Genomic DNA, 18,802 nt, shown 5'->3' with positions numbered 1-18,802 from the left:
AAATCTGAGAATAGGAAGCCCTTTACTCTCATTTTAACCTTCCATACCATACAGAAATCAATAGTTTTGCTTTAGATTGTTCTTCCTCTGCCTTTCTGGCAGAGGAAGAACAATATGAACAGTATACAGGTTAATTACCAAGCCTTATGATCCATACGCAATACAACCATCTTTGCTTAACACCCAAAGAGACCCTAAAATCCCTATACACCAGGGGTGAGTTTATCATCATGCTAATTGCCACGGATTACATTCATTCAGCCATGGCAGAAAAATACAGTGATTATGATAATAATGGCGCTGTGTCCTGTGATACTGATGAAAAGGTTGTGGCACGGTACCAGCGTCTGAGCTGCAGCAGGTGCAGATAAAGACCGGGTCTATTCACGGTTTTTCTCCTGTCCTCGGTGCTGAGCAGGCGACCTGTGGCACTGCATTAGACTCACTGTCTGTGGGCCCTTTGAAGACGGCTCAGCGCACGGCGCGAGTAAGCCGCCGCTCGTTTGCATACGCAGCATGGGTGCGAGCCTGTGTTCCGCGTTTCTGAGTCCTGTGGGGGTCCTGTTAAAGCCAACCTTTCTGTTCCAAGCCAGGGGGCGAGAGGGGCGGACATAGAGCCGTGGACGGCTGCCCGAAAATGCGGAGGCTTGTTTGTCGAAAACCGAATGCCTGAAATTCGGGCCTCCGCATTCCACATTGCGAAAAGCACTGTAATCTTCCTATGTTGTAGTAGAAGACAACAAACAAAAATTCAGCGCAATTGGTGACGTCTCTCATTACATAACGCCTCTTGCAGCTCTTTAATTGCATTAATGGGACAAACCCCCTTGATTAATACCCATTATCACCAGGTCTGGAGCTGCACACCCTCAAAATGATGGAGTTAATTATACTGTTTGTGATTGTGTTTTTAATCTTAACCTGTTCAGTTTGCCTGCAGACAGAAGATCAGGCTCAAGGACTGCAGGCCAAAAATGCATGCGGGGCCTCCATGGGGGACAGGAGCAAGCATTTATTCATTGCTTCATTCATTAGAGACTGGAATGTCAAGTGCTTACATCAGAGCCTGACATATTCATGGATGGGAATGGTGATATCCCCACTGGGAAACGTCCTTGCTTTTCAGTATGCATACCCTCTAGACATTCACCCAATTTACCCTATAATATTTGAATATAGGAGTGATGTGTGGTCTGTCTTACTTCTTGGGGGGCACTTGTCCCACGTTGACCCGGACACAGATGACCTTCCTGGTCTGCATTCCCACAGAGCATGAGGACTCGCCCGCCCCCCTGCTGGTGGCGTTGGTGCTGGAGACAGAGGTGTCTTCGATACACTGTCCCCAGGAGCCGGTCTGCCAGTGGTACACTGTGCAGGGATGGTCATTGCAGTTTCGCACCTCCTGCAGGGCACTGCTGTTTGGACACTGAAGCCCCCCTGTGGAAATGAACCAGGAGCACAGCTGCTCAGTTTGTGCCATGCAGTATGAGACATTCAGGATCATCAGAGCAGAACCACTTCAACTACCTCATGGATAATTCAATCTAAATGCTATGGCACTTTGACCTTAAATCAGGTGTTCTATTCAGCTTCAACCCACCCATGTTAGATATAATCTGTAAAACTGGAGTTTAACAGGTTATATCCTTAGCATCAGACCTTCCCCAAGCAAATAAGAGCAATATTTACTCATGTCTTCTTCATTTGTACATCGTGGATAATTCAAATGCTATTTTCTCCGTAGATTGTTGTGCCATCACATACTGTATCCGTCTCTCAAGATTGCACTCCACAAATGAAAGACAGGTAATGGATTCTGTGGATTCTGAACCCTGAGATAGTGTAAATGACACTGGCATTCACAGGCTTTTGAAGTGACTGAGTGACATAAGGAATCTGGGTCTCTATTCCTGAACCCACTGCCAAGCAAACTTAATGAATGGAGTCATTCAGGTCATGTTGGATCCAGCAATTGCTGACACAACATGAACGTCACTAGTGAGCAGCTACGGTCAGCTCATCCCTGACAATGACTGACTTCAGAGGAGAAAAAAGCACTGAACCACTTTACAGAAGAACCATCATAAAGCCTGTTAAACAGAGTTTTATTCCTTTGAAGTAGACATGCTTAGATCACACATGCACACACACTTACATTAGGCTTCATTGAAGAACCAGACACCCACCAATATGGCTGCAGGTTCAGTTTCTAGGTGGAAAACCTAACCTTGCATGTTATCCATTTATGTGGCTGGAAATGTATTGAGCTACTTCAGGTTAAGAACCCTGCTCAGGGTACAACAGCAGTGCCGTGCCAGGGAATCAATCTTGTAATCATTAGGATACAAGCTCAGCCTCATAACCACATTACCACACTGGCAGAGTGGAATCCTGCCCATGATATTATAACCACACAGGATTTTTAATGACCGCAAGGAATCAGCGTTTGGTTTCATGCGTAACCCACAAGCTAAAGTTCCGCAGGGAAAGGCAACATTGCTGTTTCTCTACTGCCCTGTCACATGTCATCTGACCCTACAATATGTTCGCATTGGAAGTCTGCACACTTCAGCATGGAAAGCAAGAAAATCCCTTTACACAGCTTCATTAAACAATGCCGACAGCTGAAGTATGACCCCTGCAATTGGTTTCTGCCACCCCCCGGGAACCCCCGTTTGGATGCAGTTGATTGAATCACTTGAGGACGGCCCAATACAGTTATACTCACGTTCGCAATATGAATTTCCACACTCTGCTGATTTATTCACAAATCCACTTCGTGAGAAATCCATAATGCATAAAGCTTCCCTGCCTCTACAAACACATTAAATATGCAACTGACATTATGACATGCAATGGTCTGATGGGACCCTTCTAAAAAAGAGCATGTTTTCATATTATAAGGATCTAGGAAAAGGCAATACTACGATGCCCTTGTGCTGTCTTTTCATGGGAAATGGTTGCTTGGGAGAAACTTCCTCCAGGATATGGACAATTGCTTGGTAGGTCAGGTCTAACCCATACGCCCCTGCTCTCTCTAACAATCTTTCTTGCTCTCTGACAATCTCTCTGCCTGAAAGAGGAATTTTGCATCATTTACACAGACATTGGTATGTTTCTCAGTAATCACTAAGTACTCCAAGTAGAGAGTAGAACTATGCATCTATTATCTACATGTCTACAGTTTTCTAGCAGAAAAGTCAAGAACAAGATATACCAAATTGCACTGGAACCTTTGGCACCTTTGAAAGACCTTTGAAAAACAATAATGCATACATGTTAAATACATAATATATGCACATGGTATGTGATAAGCTTACAGCTTTACACAAAATTACAAAACCTACTTCTGCAATAATTGCTTCTACAAATGCTACCACTGTGAGGAAATGAGAATGAGAAAATTAAAGACACCTCTTTGGCCCCTAACTACACAGGTTATACTGCACTAAGCTCTTACCCCGCATCACTGTAATCCATGCTAATGCCTTTGCAGTTGCTGTGGGAAAATACATACAGTTTAAAATTTCATTGTTTCATGTGCAGTTTGTGACAGATATAAATGAAATGAATCATAAGAAGGATGAGTGGAGAAAGAAAGAGGGAGAAGAAGTAAGACTGAGAGAAAGAGAGAGAAAGCACTGCCGTTCTTTAGGAACGGCTCTCTGGAATGTGTCAGTCACCTTCTCCGGCGTTGTATGCGAGGATGGCACGAGCTCTCATCTGCTTCCCTTCAGTGGTCTTCCCAGAGCAGGTGTGGGAGCACTGGGACCATGATGACCAAGGGCTGAGGACGCAGTCTCTGGCGCAGGGCACTTCGCAGGCGATGGGGACGGGGTAGATAGCGTCCCGGCACAGCTGCCGGTCCACTGTGTCCCCTGGGGAACGACAGCGGCAAGACACCTTCAGGCAACACTGAGCAAGCAGTCATCGCTGTGCAGAAATCAATCATGAGGATGAGCCCAACCAATGAGTACTAAAAGCAACAGTGTTGGTGAATATTACTATTAAAAAGATTTCTATAATTTAGAAATGTACCTAATATATGTAGATAATGACACAATTTTATCAGAAGCATACATCAGAAAATGAATAAAATGCATCTCCTTTGCATTGCTGATCTCGTAATAAGATTTGAATCTCCCTCAGTGTCAAATCCTGTGCATAACAGCAATGTTTTCACTGTGGACTGATCTTCTTGGATAGACTGCATCTCCAACGCAAATCAAATTATCAGCTGCCAGCCACATTATCTTTACTTAGCGAATGCCACGGCCACTGGGGAATACAACATTTCACACGGGCGCGTTTATTATTCATTGGCTTTTAACACAGGAATAAGTCATTTTCAATCCCACATACATGTGGTTTTAGTACAGCCATCATTACGTGAATCATCCTGTGGGGCATACAGAGCTCCAGCATATCCATCAGGCAGCGTACTCAAACTGAAAAAAAAAAAAACTACGAACGTAGAAACCAGTGCAATTTGAAGGAAAGGTTCACTTGAAGTTCAACCATTTCAAAACACAATTTTCTATTTGAATTATGTTTTTTTTAAGTGTGTTTAGATGAAAAAACCTCGGCAAAAAAAAAACAAGCACGTCTGATGTAAGACACTTAAGTCAGCTGGCCTGTTAACAGCACACAGCCATGAATGAACGTGACCACTCTAACGGCTGGGGTTAGGACAGTGAAAAGCTGAAATGGACAATATCAGGTGGAGCAATGGATTCAGATGTCAGAGGTACTTTCAAGGTTTTTGTTATCGACAGCAGACATCGACACCCCCCCCGGCCAGATCCCATTGATTCGCATCTGCAGTGTGCCCCCCCCGCCCCCCACCACCTTTGCGGGGCTGATCCATCACGCCCCGTCGGGCGGAGGAGGAAAGCAAGTGCGAAGACAGGCCCAAAACCTCGTGGGGGAAAAACAAATCAATTTTCATCAGCGGAGAACGGGCGGCTCAATCATCTTCAGACAAGACTGGGTCGCAGAGGGACAATTGGGGGAGGAAAAGAGGGGCCTTATGCAGCACTAAACAAAGCACTACACAGTACGGAAATGTGGCCCTTTCCCCAAAATTCACTTCAGTTCATAAAATTTGCTTTAAACACAATGACGGTTTTAAGGATACTGAATGCTCCATGACAGATTTGTCAGTCTATAGCTTGCCATTGTAAGAAGTATTGCATTATATTTTTTGTTGTGTTAAAACACTAAGGTGTTGCACAAAAATGGTACCCATTTACATGGATGGATCATTTACATGAAAAATCAGAGCCCATCCAGGATAGTCTATTCACAGCATATTAACACTACCCAAAACAATTAACACCTGGGGAACCCAATGAAACATGTGAAGGTATCTGAAAACAGAATGAATGAATACCCAAACATCTGAGATTTCAACCATAGGATATTGTATTTGCAATTGAATTTGCCTAAAAGTCTGCGCTAATATGCTGGTGATGATATTCTAGAAAACTTTCAGGGTGATTATGAGTTGGCCTTTCTCTTACACATTCACACATTACAGATGCATAATGCAAACAGATGTTCAGGGACTGGAAGAATAAATTAGATTAACTTTAAGTACAATTTAATTGTGTGGGGTAGGAGGGCAGAGAATGCGTTGCCACTGGGAAACATGATAGTTGTGGATGAAGGGGGGAATATGATCCAGGGAGAGGAAATGGTAAATGGTAGATGGTAAATCACAGGAGCATTAAACAGCATGCTCACCATCGCCAGCATTTCGGTAACCTAGTGACAAGAGGGAGGGGTCACCTTGGATGAAGAACATTATTTTTCATAGATGTGAGGTGCAGGCTTTACAGATTTAAATGGGTCAATATGAAACAGCGTTCCAGGAATGATGGAAACAGCACAGACCACACAGGGCCTGAAAATAAGGGCTTTCTAAATCGGTCAGCAGGCGTACTGTTCTGCCGAATCATTCAAAATCCAACTTTACAAGCGCTCCTAAAGGAATCAAGTGATTGACTCGCAAGCTCTGCAAAATCTCAGCATCCCGCACACCACCGTCAGGATGTCATTTTAGTGTTTGATTACACAAGTGGGACGAATCACTGATACAAAAAAATGCACTGCAAAGGTACACTGCAGGCAGCTGATCAATGATTGGTCAATGGAGGCTGACAGCATTGCTCAGCGTTATGCACAATGCCGCCTTGGTGCCGTATGACAACAAACAGGCATTTGACATTCTGACATCCATACGGAATGACCATTGCCTATTCATATGTCACTTTAGAAGAATGCCAGACTACTGAACATTCTACCCCCAGAGAGAGTGAGACAGCATCTGATACATATCACATTGAATGAATGAATTATGTGCAATTTCACAGATTTGTGGGTCCTGAAATATTCAGGTTTGGGGAAGGGTAAAATAGCAATCCACCCATTCTCTCTTAACACTACCATTCAAAATGCTATGAGGCACCTTCACTTTAATTTATTTCAGTTCAGTGATGAAGATTGCCATGTTCATTCATCACTATGGCGACAGCTGGGATGTCACCTCCATGTCAAACTTTGCTGGCATGAATAGAGAACCTGATTATTGCAATTTAGCACAACATCTGATTGAGAACTACTGACGAACAGTCCTCCCTTGGGTCCTCATTAACTGCCAATCTACTGTCTGGCGTGGCTCAGGAATTTCACGGCCCTGATTATTTTTCTTACTGAAAGTTTGATTTAAGAAACAATTCACTATGTGAATACAATACATTCAAAATGCCAAATCTGAATAATCATCCACATATTTGTCAATTAAAATAATGGAGTTCCTTCAATTTGCTGCAGGCCAGCAGTGTATTTTAGAGTGAAATTACAGGTTTGCAGCAGAGAAAGCCAAGCCAAGCCACACTCACACCTTTATGTCTAATTACACACCAATTCACACCAATAATGAATTAATGTGCCATCACAGTTTCTGGTCCATTAAAATGCTGTACAGCCTCTGGTTTTGAAGCATTTGGCAGCAAGCAAGGAGTATTCATGTTTATGTACATATAACTATTAACCAAGTTAAATAAGTCCCATCTTGCTTGTTAGATGTATCAGTTGATTGTTTATTCATGATAATAATAATTACTTCATGTTAACTAATATAGTCTGAATGTAAAGTGTTACCATATACATTTACGGTCTCTATGAAGATTCAGCCTCTTTGGCTGAAACTATGGGGTTATGAGACTGGGAGAGCACAAGCGTCAAACCAAAGTGCAGTTGTATTTAGCATGTGTCCTGCGCCTTCTCAAGGTGAGCATGAGCATGTGTTTGATCCCACAGGCAGGGTGCACACATAGGTGCCCAGCTGCCTCGGGCAGTCAGTGAAATCACTGCTAAATTGCGGTGGGTTCTGCTGGCGGCAGCACGCAAGCTTGTGCCACATGCACCACATTTCCACACAAAGCACCCTCGTAAGCCGCCAGACATTTTCCTTTTCAATTTAAAAAACATTGCATCATAATAGCCTCCACGACCAAAAACACTACAGGCTAACATGGGGTTCAACACATTACCCTTTATGCAAGCTCGCCAAAAGTGGTATGTTAATATAAACATTTATGTAAAACACTAGCACACCTTATAGGAGTGTGCCTTTATAAGCATTAAGGTGAACAAGGCTGTCAGTTCTTTATATCTCCCAGATTTATGGTCAATCGTTGATGAAATAAATACTATTACAGTTTCAATAATAACCACAATATACAACAATATAAAAATGAAAAGCCATAACTTCATGTCATCCAGATAACCACATCAGACAGCTTTGTTGGACAGCACATATACCAAATACAGAGTTGTCACCAAAAATTACAAAGCAATTTGAAGTAATGTATCCGGGGACCTCACTTAAATTCAGAAGTGAGTGACTGTTTTATTTTCACAATGGTTATTTAGCTGGCAAACACAGTTTGGTTTGTAGGAATGCTGTAGCTCTTTTTTCCCACCTTTGAATGCCAACAACCCAAAGAAAATGATGTTCTAAAATTAATTTTCTGGTTTAATCATGACCATGTTCTGACTGCTGCAAGATTTTCAAACACACCTACAATACTTTCACTATTGAGTGGTGCAACCAAAAGAATGCTGTAATAGTGTATCAGCTGTACTTAATTGCATCATTATTGACTCAGGTACATATAACATACTAGCTGCTGATCTAGAAACAAGTCTCTTATGGCCACTCCCCACCCAGACCCCTACACTACAGCTGTGAACCCGTTGCCTAGCAACCTGAACATACTGTTTCACACTTACCATCACTATTAGTGCAGCGGACCTGTGGGGTCTGTGTTCCGGGCCCACATTCCTTCTCATTGTCTGGGACACATTCCTCAAGCTTAACCAGCTGCCAGTCATAGCAGCTTGGGTCATCACACGGTATGGCCTCTACCAGATGCGGACAGTTTCCAGTTCCACCAGTTGGGTTGTTTATAACGCTCCGTTTCCTCAGCTTGAAACCTTTCATGGAGGTTAAAAAAGCAATAATTGGAGAGGAATTACTTCCTTGCTCACACTAAGGTGCTTTTTATTTACATTCATGTGTTGTGACTGAAGCCAAATTGACCTTATATAGCTGTCACACTTTAACATACAAGATAACCACAGTATTAAACATATTTGATTATTCAGTAACTGCATGATTGCTTTAAACTAGATGATAAAACATAAATGATTGTAATTGCCTTAACAAAATGAATATTATAATTCACTCCATTACATAGGCTAATATCCAAGGTGAGTAATGTATTCCAGAATCCATTAATACATCTGGGTTTTTTTACACAAAGGATTCCAGCTGAAGGGCACAGTAGCAAAATATAAGCATGGGCCTAAGACCCCTGAGACCCACAGCTCTAAGCTCTGCACCTCACCACTGCAGACAACTGACAGGGTGAGATCAGAGGGATACTCATGATTCGGACATACTTTAGGTTGTTGAATATTCTTCTTTCTGTATCATAAGGTCCTGGTAAGAATAAAGCTTGTCTTTGTCACTGTTGCCATGGGAAATCCTAGTAGTACTGAAGTATTCAATTCTTTTTTTAGAAATGTCTGATGAGAGCTTGAAAAAGTGCTCTGTATCAAGACAGCTGCTAAAATGTCCTGTTTTTGAAAGAAGTACTTTTTTTGTGCTTATAAGTTTGAGCCAATAACAAGCCTTCATACAGGACAGAAGCAGCACAAAGAATTGTGGGAACCAACTGTATAATGTATACTGTATGTTTAAATATTGAAATTTGGTCATACTTTCTTTTTAAGTAGATAAATCCCCTATGAGTGCAGCAGTGTGCAAAAGAAATGAAATTTAGAGGACGCCTTGCTTTGACATCATTTCAGCAGTCTCATTAAGGGAAAGCAAACATGAATCTGTCACATCACCGGGTGGCCACAGGATAATGAATGCGGGAGTCACAGAGCACGTCAGCTTCCACGTCAGACAGGCTCGCATGAAATATCGTTGCCTGTCACACATGGAGGAATTCAGCACTGCACACACACATTCCCACTGAAGTCCTCAGCTGACAAACCTGTTAAAACCCACCTAATCAGATCCTGAAAAGCACAGCTGGGGCTGCCCAATCACATTTAAACAGCAGGGCAGCGTAGTAGTGAGATAAAGCTCTGAAGCCTTTTAATTCAAACGTATTCTAAAACTTTTCCAAAGATTCCATTGGACATGATGCTTAAAAACCTGATCCAAATAAAAATTAAGGAACACACTTTCATGGATGCTACATTAGATAAGGTAAATCCAACCATAAATATGAAATTCGTAACCAAAAACATGATATTTAGAGCATTTTGTACGTTCGTGAAGACAATGATATGGCTTTCCATTTTAAATGGAAATCACACACTGTAGACTGTATCAAAATGTCACCATAGATACATAGCATCTATAGGGAAAAGGGAAATTCAAGTAAAAATAAATCACAATCTAATCTTTTATAACCAATGTACCCAGTCCTTTAAGACACCATCCTACCTTTCTTTCCAACTTGCTCATCACAGTTTTCAAATGTACAGGGACCCCAGGCAGACCAGGAGGAGACCTCACACTCAATGGGACAGGTGATGTGACACAGCTGGGTGGTGTTTGGGACAGGACCTGAACACAGCTTGTTGTCTACTGGACGGGATGCTGTAAAAAAAAAAAAGAGGAAATGCAGTTACTGGGTTGTGTAAAGTCATAGATGTCATAGACAGATGTTTAACATCTATGTTAAATCATAACCAAACCTTTTTATTTATTTTAACTGCAGACATCTTTAACCAGAGTGACTTACACGTCCATGAATGAAAGATAAAAAACATAAAACATTAAATCCATACTGTATTACATAAGCAATAAGAAAAACAAGAAAATAAGTAGACAATAAGTATCAAGCTGAGTAGCGCTGAAATATTATCATAGAGCTGTAATGATCTGCAGAGTTTAAAAGTGGTGTGTGCTTTGGTAAGATGCAGGTGATCGAGAAACAATGGTGAACACTTGTCAGTAACCAGATGGAGTAACTTCTTCCTTGACACAAACACTAAGACAACACAGACTTTTATTACAAATACAAAGGAACACATTCAGTCTAAAAAGTATAACCAATGAGCTACAGTGCTTTGTCTATAACTTTGAATAAGGTGTTCAGCTTCCCTAATACACATATTTACTAAATTCAGCAGTCACTGAAATGAACGAAAAGCTTTGTATAAGACCTGCAAAAGGTAAGATCTGCTCAAAGTTAAGGGCAAAGTGCCACGGCAATTTGAATGAATGCCATGTGCAGCTTTTCCTATTTTAGTTAGCCTGCCTGACTTGTGTTTCTCTTGTGTTCCCACTGTCTCATCCTCTGGTATGGATTGTGTAATAGCAAATCGGGAATAATACAGTCATATATACAATGAGGTACAATCATTTATTACACATGATGCAAATTGAGCAATCATCTGCAGTGTGTCTCATTGAAGATGCATGAATGCACAGTTGAAGGAGTGAACAGCACTGTTGTTTATACTCATGAATATTCTATGCAGTTTCATTTTCAGATTTTGCATTTCCCGGTTGTAAAGTCTCAAATTTAGAAACATGAAATGTAAGAGCACAGATGTCTGTTTATTGCCGGATTTGTAACAGCCATAAATTCCCCTGAAACAACAAAACAAGGCTTTTGTTATCCCATATCCTCAAACCACTTGGCAAGTTAGGGCTCAAATAGTATTTCATCTCACAAAAGTGAGTGGAGTCAGTAAATAAATGAGGTTACCTAACTAGAGAGCTTAGCATTAGTCAATTCCGAAACATTCCATGAGTCATTCTATTTTCCTACTGCTGTAATTGTTTACTCATTTAATTACTGTAATTACTAAGGAGTGTCTTTTTTTTGGCAAATCAAATGTCTAAATATTATTAACTTAACAGTAAAACTAGATGATGTCATGGACATTTCTGCTCCTACATCCTAAGCTATGTATATGTGTCTAATAATGTATTATAACAAAACCTATGAAGTCTAATTCAATACTCACTGACCCTTTGAATCCCTGGATGTACTAAGTACATATGTCTTAACAAAATAACCCTACAGCAGGTTATTTTTTATAGGCCTCATATTGTTTTATCAAATAATAATAATTTCATATGTATTTACTTCACAACAATATTTTTCTCTACAGAAAATTTTGCAGGGGAAGTGCACAGTGGTAACATGAAAACTTCTTTATTTTCTTGTGAAAGTTTTTTTTTTTCTTTTTTTTCCATTTCCTTTTGAAAGTCTTTTCATTTTCTTCCTCATTATAACACAGCCTGATTAACAAAGCTCTCTGTGCTGATTGACCTTGTTGTGGCGGCGAGCGTCGTGTTCGGCTGCCAGATGGTGGGGACCCCCTACCCTGGGGTTTGTGTCCCTAATTAGGACCCCTGAGTCACAGCAGACCCCCACAGGTCTCTGTCTCTACCCCACATTATTATTAATAACTCCTCAAACTTACATGGGCGGGACAACGCAGCTTTCTGTCTCACAGAGACCCGCTGAGGTGAACTACAGATTTCGCCATCACATGCAACTGTTTCATCTCAGGGTGCACCAGAGGTATTAACATTGTGCTATTCATTTTTCATGCACGTGCACATGCACTCAATCTCATACACTCTCACCTTCTCACACACTATGCTGAGCATGTCCTTGAATGGTTCTGCTCTTGTGCTCTTAGCTCATAAGTTTGAACTAGACTGCAAACTATAGACATTTCATACACAATATGCACAACAGACTGTACTGTAATAATAATAATAATAATAATAATAATAATAATAATAATATATTTAAATGCCACGACTTCAGGAAAAAATCCTTACTTATCATGGGTGCAAACTATTGAGAAACTACAGATGATAAAACAAAAATCTGTAAAAATATGAATTCCAAAGTAAAAAAATAGTTTTGTAAGATATTTTAATGATATGTGTCTGAGTGCATCAAATTGGAAAGGAGTTTATCCTATGACTTACATATGTGTTTAGATGTGCACTGGTCATTATGAATCCCCCAGACTCCATAGCCCTGAGTTACAGTTGTTTACCCAGAGCAAAACAATGATCTTCTTCCACAACATGACACTCAGAGATGTATTGTAATGAGCTCTCTAAGGACCCCCTATGGATCTCCTGTGTGAGCATTTTACCTCTATCACTCTAGCACACAGGCACACACACACACACACTCACACGCACACATGCATGCACACACATACATTTGTTTCAACCAGCATGGGGTGATACAAAGGAGAAACATTACCATTTTCACATTTTTAAATGTTTTATGCATGTGACCATTTTATGGGTTTGCCTGAGAAGGCTTCATTCACCTCAGACATCAAGTAAACAGTGTATGGACCACTCCCTGTAGATGAACATGTACTGCTTTGCACCTGCATTTATGCGAATGAGACACTTTCCATGCATTATGTCTGCATGAATAATGAATATTCATTGGTGGCATGATGGATTTTTGCATCTTATTTTTGGGCTCAGCAGCTTAATGAGCGCAAGGAGAGTGTAGGGGAGGGGACGAAACAGGAAGGAGATGAGAAAGGAGAGGAGAGGAGAGGAGAAATCCCTGCTCTGTCCTGTCTGTCAGTGTCTGTCATGTCACAGATCCTAAGCTGTCGCCTTCCAGTGTTGAAAATCCTCGTAAATGCCAAAGCCTGCATACCCAGCCAAGACACCGCTGGTTCCTCTAAAGCATAGTGACAAGAGCGGTTTGCTAAGCTAAAGTAAAAGCAAATCATGTAACGGTCAAACAGATGACCGGGTTGTTTTGGGACGCATGTCATTGAAGCTGTAAATTTGCAAGTAAATTGGTTTCAGGAAATAGGTCTAGTTTGGGGAAATTCAGCCATATAATCCTACTAAAGGCATATGTATATGGGGTAAGTAGAGGACATTCACTGTTTCATGAAGGACACTTTTGATATGCTCAATTGGTCACAGGGAGCATTTAAATCTCTATATTTGAAGAATGGCCAGATGATGATGATGATAATAATAATAATAATAATAATAATAATAATAAAACAATAGAATTATCTGAGACCGATAGCTGTATCATTGATATGAGTCAGACATAAGTGGCTGTTGAAAGCCAGCACTCTGCAGGAGGCTGCAATATGTCAAAAGCAGTCCAGAGAGCAATGTAAGTTCAACACCTACCTGTGATTTCGAATGAGATGGAAAGGAGGGGGGGAGCACTAGGCTTCACCTTGCTTTGGGGCTGACCATCTGCAACGACAGGCAATCGCTGCCTTTAGCATTACGCTCATGGGGATGAAAAAGGTATAAAAGTAAAACATTTAGCAAGAATTGGCTGAGAAAACAGCATCAAGACAGCACAAACAGGCCAGGCTCTTCACAACTGGAGGCCATCAAGATCATCAATCCCTTATCGAGCTCATTGACGCCGAGTGTCAAAAAGACTAACATTCCTCCCTGTGACCCGACGGGACGACACCCAGAGGGGCGGATATCTGTCTCCTCTCGTTAGCCCAAACAACCTTCAGTCACCCAAGGTGGGGCGGTGCGCCGCCACCCGCTCTCTGTCCTCTCGCTGTGCCCCGCCTCTGTGCCTCGCTCTGCGCTGCCTTCTCCAGCGATGCTGCACTTCCTCTCTGAGCCCTGTCCTCATGTTTATGCATGTGAGCGCCGGTTGCTGTGTGTTTTAATAAGCTCTCGTGCAGCGCTCTACAGAGATTACCGCCTGACGGACCCTTCCTGTCGCGTGCCGATAAGGCCGGCTGCTTGTCCTGACCACGGTCGGGACTCTAAGTAATATGGGGTCTCAGTGCTGTTTCCTTCGCTTCATTTTAAATCACACATTCATCTTTAATTTTTCAACATGTAAGGTACTGCAGAACATGCAACTTCAAATGTTCCACTCCAAGGCTTTTTGAACATAAAAGGAGGAAAGTAGGTTAAGTCTGTACAAGTCTTGAAAAACTCTACACAGGGAATCACTGGGTCCGTTTTTAAATGCGCTGGAATTTTACGAAAAGGAAATTTACTGAGCGAAAGGCAGAATTGTGTTATATTAACCTAACATGCTGTCTTAATGAACACATAAATTATAGTATTGCACAAGACCAACACACATGGCCATTATTTGTGTAGTATGCATAAAGAGATTGCTGTCAATCAACAATGTGACACAAATAATTCAGGTGCTGAAATGGAAAGCGACGGAGTAATAGATCAGCGTGTCATGAAATGTTGTTATGATTGGTACTGCATGGATGGATCATAAAAATGCAGGTGAGGAAAAAATGGTCACGAACAAACGGCTCCAATGATTTGACTCCCATCTCTTCAAATTTCTTATCTTATTTCTTGTCTCACAAATCCAGATTCACACTGCTGTATGGCAATCAATGACAACAGACAGCTTCATATTAACAATTTGCTCCTCTTCCTGTCTGCTTCCATTTTTTCATCTATGAAAGGCTACATCACTCAATCATGTGTAAGGAATTTACAAGTAAACTTATGCCAGTATATCAATAACCATCTATAACTTTAAGTCTTTGTTTATGTCAGCAAGACTGGCAAGCATAATGTATGCAGTTAGGAACAGTTCTTGTTTCTGTACATAACGAACCATCCATTAGAGACAATAAACACACGGAGCAAAACCGCAGTGCTGTGTCATTATAATTTCATTAATCATTTTGACTTTATCCAAAAGCAGAGACAACATTAAGAGTACAGCTCATTGCCACCAGCAAGTGATACCATTTGCATATCTGCCACAGTTTAGAAAGAAATCCCTTTATTCCCAAGTGCATCCTATCTTCTCCTTTTTTAGTGCTTAGCTGAATCCGCTGCATTAAATTCACTCTCACCTGTCGTTCAGTGTAGCACCCAAAAGCTGATGTGACCTTTTCATAAATGTGAAAACGCATGTTTTTCTTACCCCGCATTTCTGGGACCCTTTTCATGACAAATGGTATTTCTTGTGACAATATTAATAATGAGGAAGGTGAAGCATATGCCAATGGTGTGACTTTAACACAGTTGCAGTTCTGTCACTGAACTAAAGAAGGAAAATTCACTGGTGGTGAAACTCGGCACTATAAAGATGCCAGACATTCATATACTGTGAGGTGGCTTAAAACTTCCACAAGGCCACTTAGATATGAGTTACCTTCTTTGTCCTTGAGATTGTTGAGGTAGGAAAGCAGGTCAGCGTTGGCCTGCACGCAGTAGACTTCCCTGCTCTGGATCCCGCCACCGCACAGACCGGTCTGGTTGCCGCGACGCCGGTCCTGTTGGCTTAGCAACGTGTCCACTCTACATTCACTCCATTCTGTGGTCCTCCAACTGTAACTAGTGGAGAGACACAATAAACACATCCTTATTTTATTACAGTTGTTACAGTACTGATGTCTCCCTTCATTGTTTCTTTATCAGAGTGGTGTGCTACCCAAGAGTTTATATATAAAACATACTTTTGGCTCAGATGTCTGTGATTCTTTTGTGTTGACAGTTTAATGAATAATTATAGTAGCTTTTATATGTGAATTGGATGTTGATATATCATGGGGTATATAAACACAGTTACAAAAAGGCACAACAAATAAGATATTATTTTTTAACAAAAGCTTAAATTTTCTATCACTGTGTAAGTGTGTATTATATATACTGTACCCTTGGATATATCCCAGCAGCAAAAGGCATTTGGAAACCTTAAGCAAAGTGCTACATTTGAGTTTATTATTTTTATACAGATTCAATATGTGGATTTTCTTTAAAAATGACTAATTCGTTCGTTACATTCATTCATTCTATACATAAAATTCAAGGCAAGTGGTAATTAGGCAATACATCCAAAATACATTTGAAGAAGTAGCTGACCCCTTGATCCCTTTGATTCCTTGTTTGTAAATAGTTTATAGTTTTGCATTATTAATCATAAGCCTTGGAGCATTACTGCAGGGCTATACTGGTCAAAAGAGACAAAATGTCTACTGCTAGTGCAACAGTAAAATTATTACACATCACCTTCGTCATGTCAACTATCGACTGCACTGTAGTAGTGTTCGTAATTACACTGTGGTTCCGTGAAACTCTTTCAGCAGTCTTGTGATTTGGTTGTTTGCCCTGACCCTGTGGGGGCGAGGGTTCAGTCGTTCCACAGTGGTTTACACACCACAAAGTGGTTTCCAGACCACAGACATCAGGATGAGCTCTGACCCTACAAGCCACCTAAACTCAGACATAGTTTCTTCACAGAACTGTCAAAATATAGTTTGAAGAGAACGGCAAAAACAGAAGCCCTATTACTAAGGACCATGTCAGGGAAATAGATGAGAACGGTAATCTTAAAAGACACATTTTTTTACAGGCCAATAAAAGGATTACATTCTCCCTGTACAGTGATTTATCTGAGGCAGTTCCCTTTCACTAATCCAAGGTCAGAGGTGGTGATTTATGCCATCATTAAAGTAGTTAAAAGCTTCCTAAATTCAACCTCAAGGCCTTGTCATGAACAGTGGCTATTGTTCCATCTCTCGATCAACTGGGAATTTGCCACTGAGACACACACATTCAAAGGTTTCCACAATCAGCCTCCCAACGACCTGAACAAATTATCGGTTTGGCTCATATGTAGGACCATGAATGTGTGAAAAATTTCAAAATTTCTGTTTTTTTTTCCATCACAATGCCCTCTTGATTCTAATATTAACATTCATTTACAAAATGCAACTTGTCAGCTTAATGTGAAGTGATAAAATGTTTGAATAGGCAAAGTACGTGCCTGATAAGATGCTCAGTTAAAAATCCTAAAATACACTGTACCATAAATTAGGATACTTGTAGACTTGAAATGAGTTACTATGCAGAAATAGGGTAAACAGGACGTTTCAGTGACCCCAAACTCGACCCCAAACATTGCTGTTTATGGATTAAAAATAATATTGTTACTCTACATTAAGGACATAAGCGTTGTGGACATGTCTGCTACACAGCACTGTAGTACTGTACCTGGCCAAATGGAAATTAAGTTAAATTATTATAGTATTGCCTATCTGTATCACGCTATGGAGTCATTAGCAGTAAAATGGGAAGTTTAGTCAATGTCTGTGAAACAAGTGCAAATGCTTTCATGGAAACATTCACAGATGAAATTGTGAAGTTCCGGCAGATGCATTAAAACCAGAGCGAAAAGGACACGCATATGGTTACGGGAAACACTCGGAGACGAAACTCGGAAAAGGATGATGCCATCAATAACAGCCATCTGTGGGGAATCAGATTAGACCAGACGCAGACGCCTTTTCAGAAGTGCTCCATTTGTCACCTCCCTCTGTCTGGCACCAGCCCAATTCCAGGGCTACTTCATCTCAGTCTAACTCCATATGTTCTCACCTTCTATGTGCTTTGCACATGCCATCCATGTGCGTTGGATTTCTACTAACGCTATATCACATCAGCAGACAGAAACAACATGATTTCCATTACCACTGGGTGATAGTGTGGTGTAGTAGTTTTAAGGACCTGTGCTTGTAACTGAAAGGTTGCAGGTCCCAGATGGTGTACAGCTGTTGTACCCTTATGCAAGGTGATCAGTATGAATTGCACCTGTATCACCTAACCTGTTAAGCATAGTATGTGTAAGCAATCCTGAAAATGGGCGTATGCAATGCATTAACATCATTGGCAGTCTTGTAATTATATCAGAGCCACAGTTGCCACTGTATCAGTAAGAGACAAGGGACGAGGTGACTACAATGGTCTCTCTAAAATGCTGTAAAAGATTGGAGCTTTTGCTTCTCTTGGGTTCAAGGCTCTCGAGCTGACCCTGATTTCACACCACAAGCATCAGAGAGTAGCATGTTTGCCATGTGCATTGACACATACATGAAGCATACTGAGCTTCATGTATGTGTCCCTAATCCCTAAATATCCCACATTCTGCCTATGCAGAAGGTTTTAGTATGATGTCAAAGTGTTTTTAAGATCTGCACCTTGATAGCATTAACAAAAATAAATATATACATCTCTTTGACATCTGTCACAACTTGTCAAATACCTAAAAGTTCTGTGTAGCCTCTATTCCTTCCCTTACTCGCAGAGCTTGCCAGAGGAGGATTAACGTCACCTATCTACCTCTTGAAAGACTTCTTGGACAGCTTACATGCCTGTTCTATAGTTGGGGTGGCTGTCCTTTCCCTGGGTTATGTGTACTTCTAGGCTATTTTAAGTATGTAGCAT

General features: G+C 41.0%; 1 protein-coding gene across 2 annotated transcripts in view; it reads right to left on the bottom strand.

Annotated features, from left to right (window-relative positions):
* LOC118784726 (thrombospondin type-1 domain-containing protein 7A) overlaps positions 1-18,802 on the bottom strand; it is a 102,189-nt gene that overhangs the window by 36,252 nt on the left and 47,135 nt on the right. The window contains exons 4-9 of one of the 2 annotated variants that reach the window (XM_036539117.1): positions 15,732-15,913; positions 13,748-13,816; positions 10,031-10,186; positions 8,299-8,502; positions 3,684-3,878; positions 1,203-1,437 (exon numbers count right to left, since the gene is read on the bottom strand). In XM_036539117.1, the coding sequence (XP_036395010.1) occupies positions 1,203-1,437; positions 3,684-3,878; positions 8,299-8,502; positions 10,031-10,186; positions 13,748-13,816; positions 15,732-15,913 (1,041 nt within the window). The remainder of the gene's footprint in view (positions 1-1,202; positions 1,438-3,683; positions 3,879-8,298; positions 8,503-10,030; positions 10,187-13,747; positions 13,817-15,731; positions 15,914-18,802) is intronic. The other variant, XM_036539118.1, reaches the window with a different exon arrangement.

This window comes from Megalops cyprinoides, chromosome 10 (assembly GCF_013368585.1).
Source record: "Megalops cyprinoides isolate fMegCyp1 chromosome 10, fMegCyp1.pri, whole genome shotgun sequence".
Classification (NCBI taxonomy): domain Eukaryota; kingdom Metazoa; phylum Chordata; class Actinopteri; order Elopiformes; family Megalopidae; genus Megalops; species Megalops cyprinoides.
Note: the sequence above shows the minus strand (reverse complement) of the source record. Positions and strands in the feature narration are given on the sequence as shown.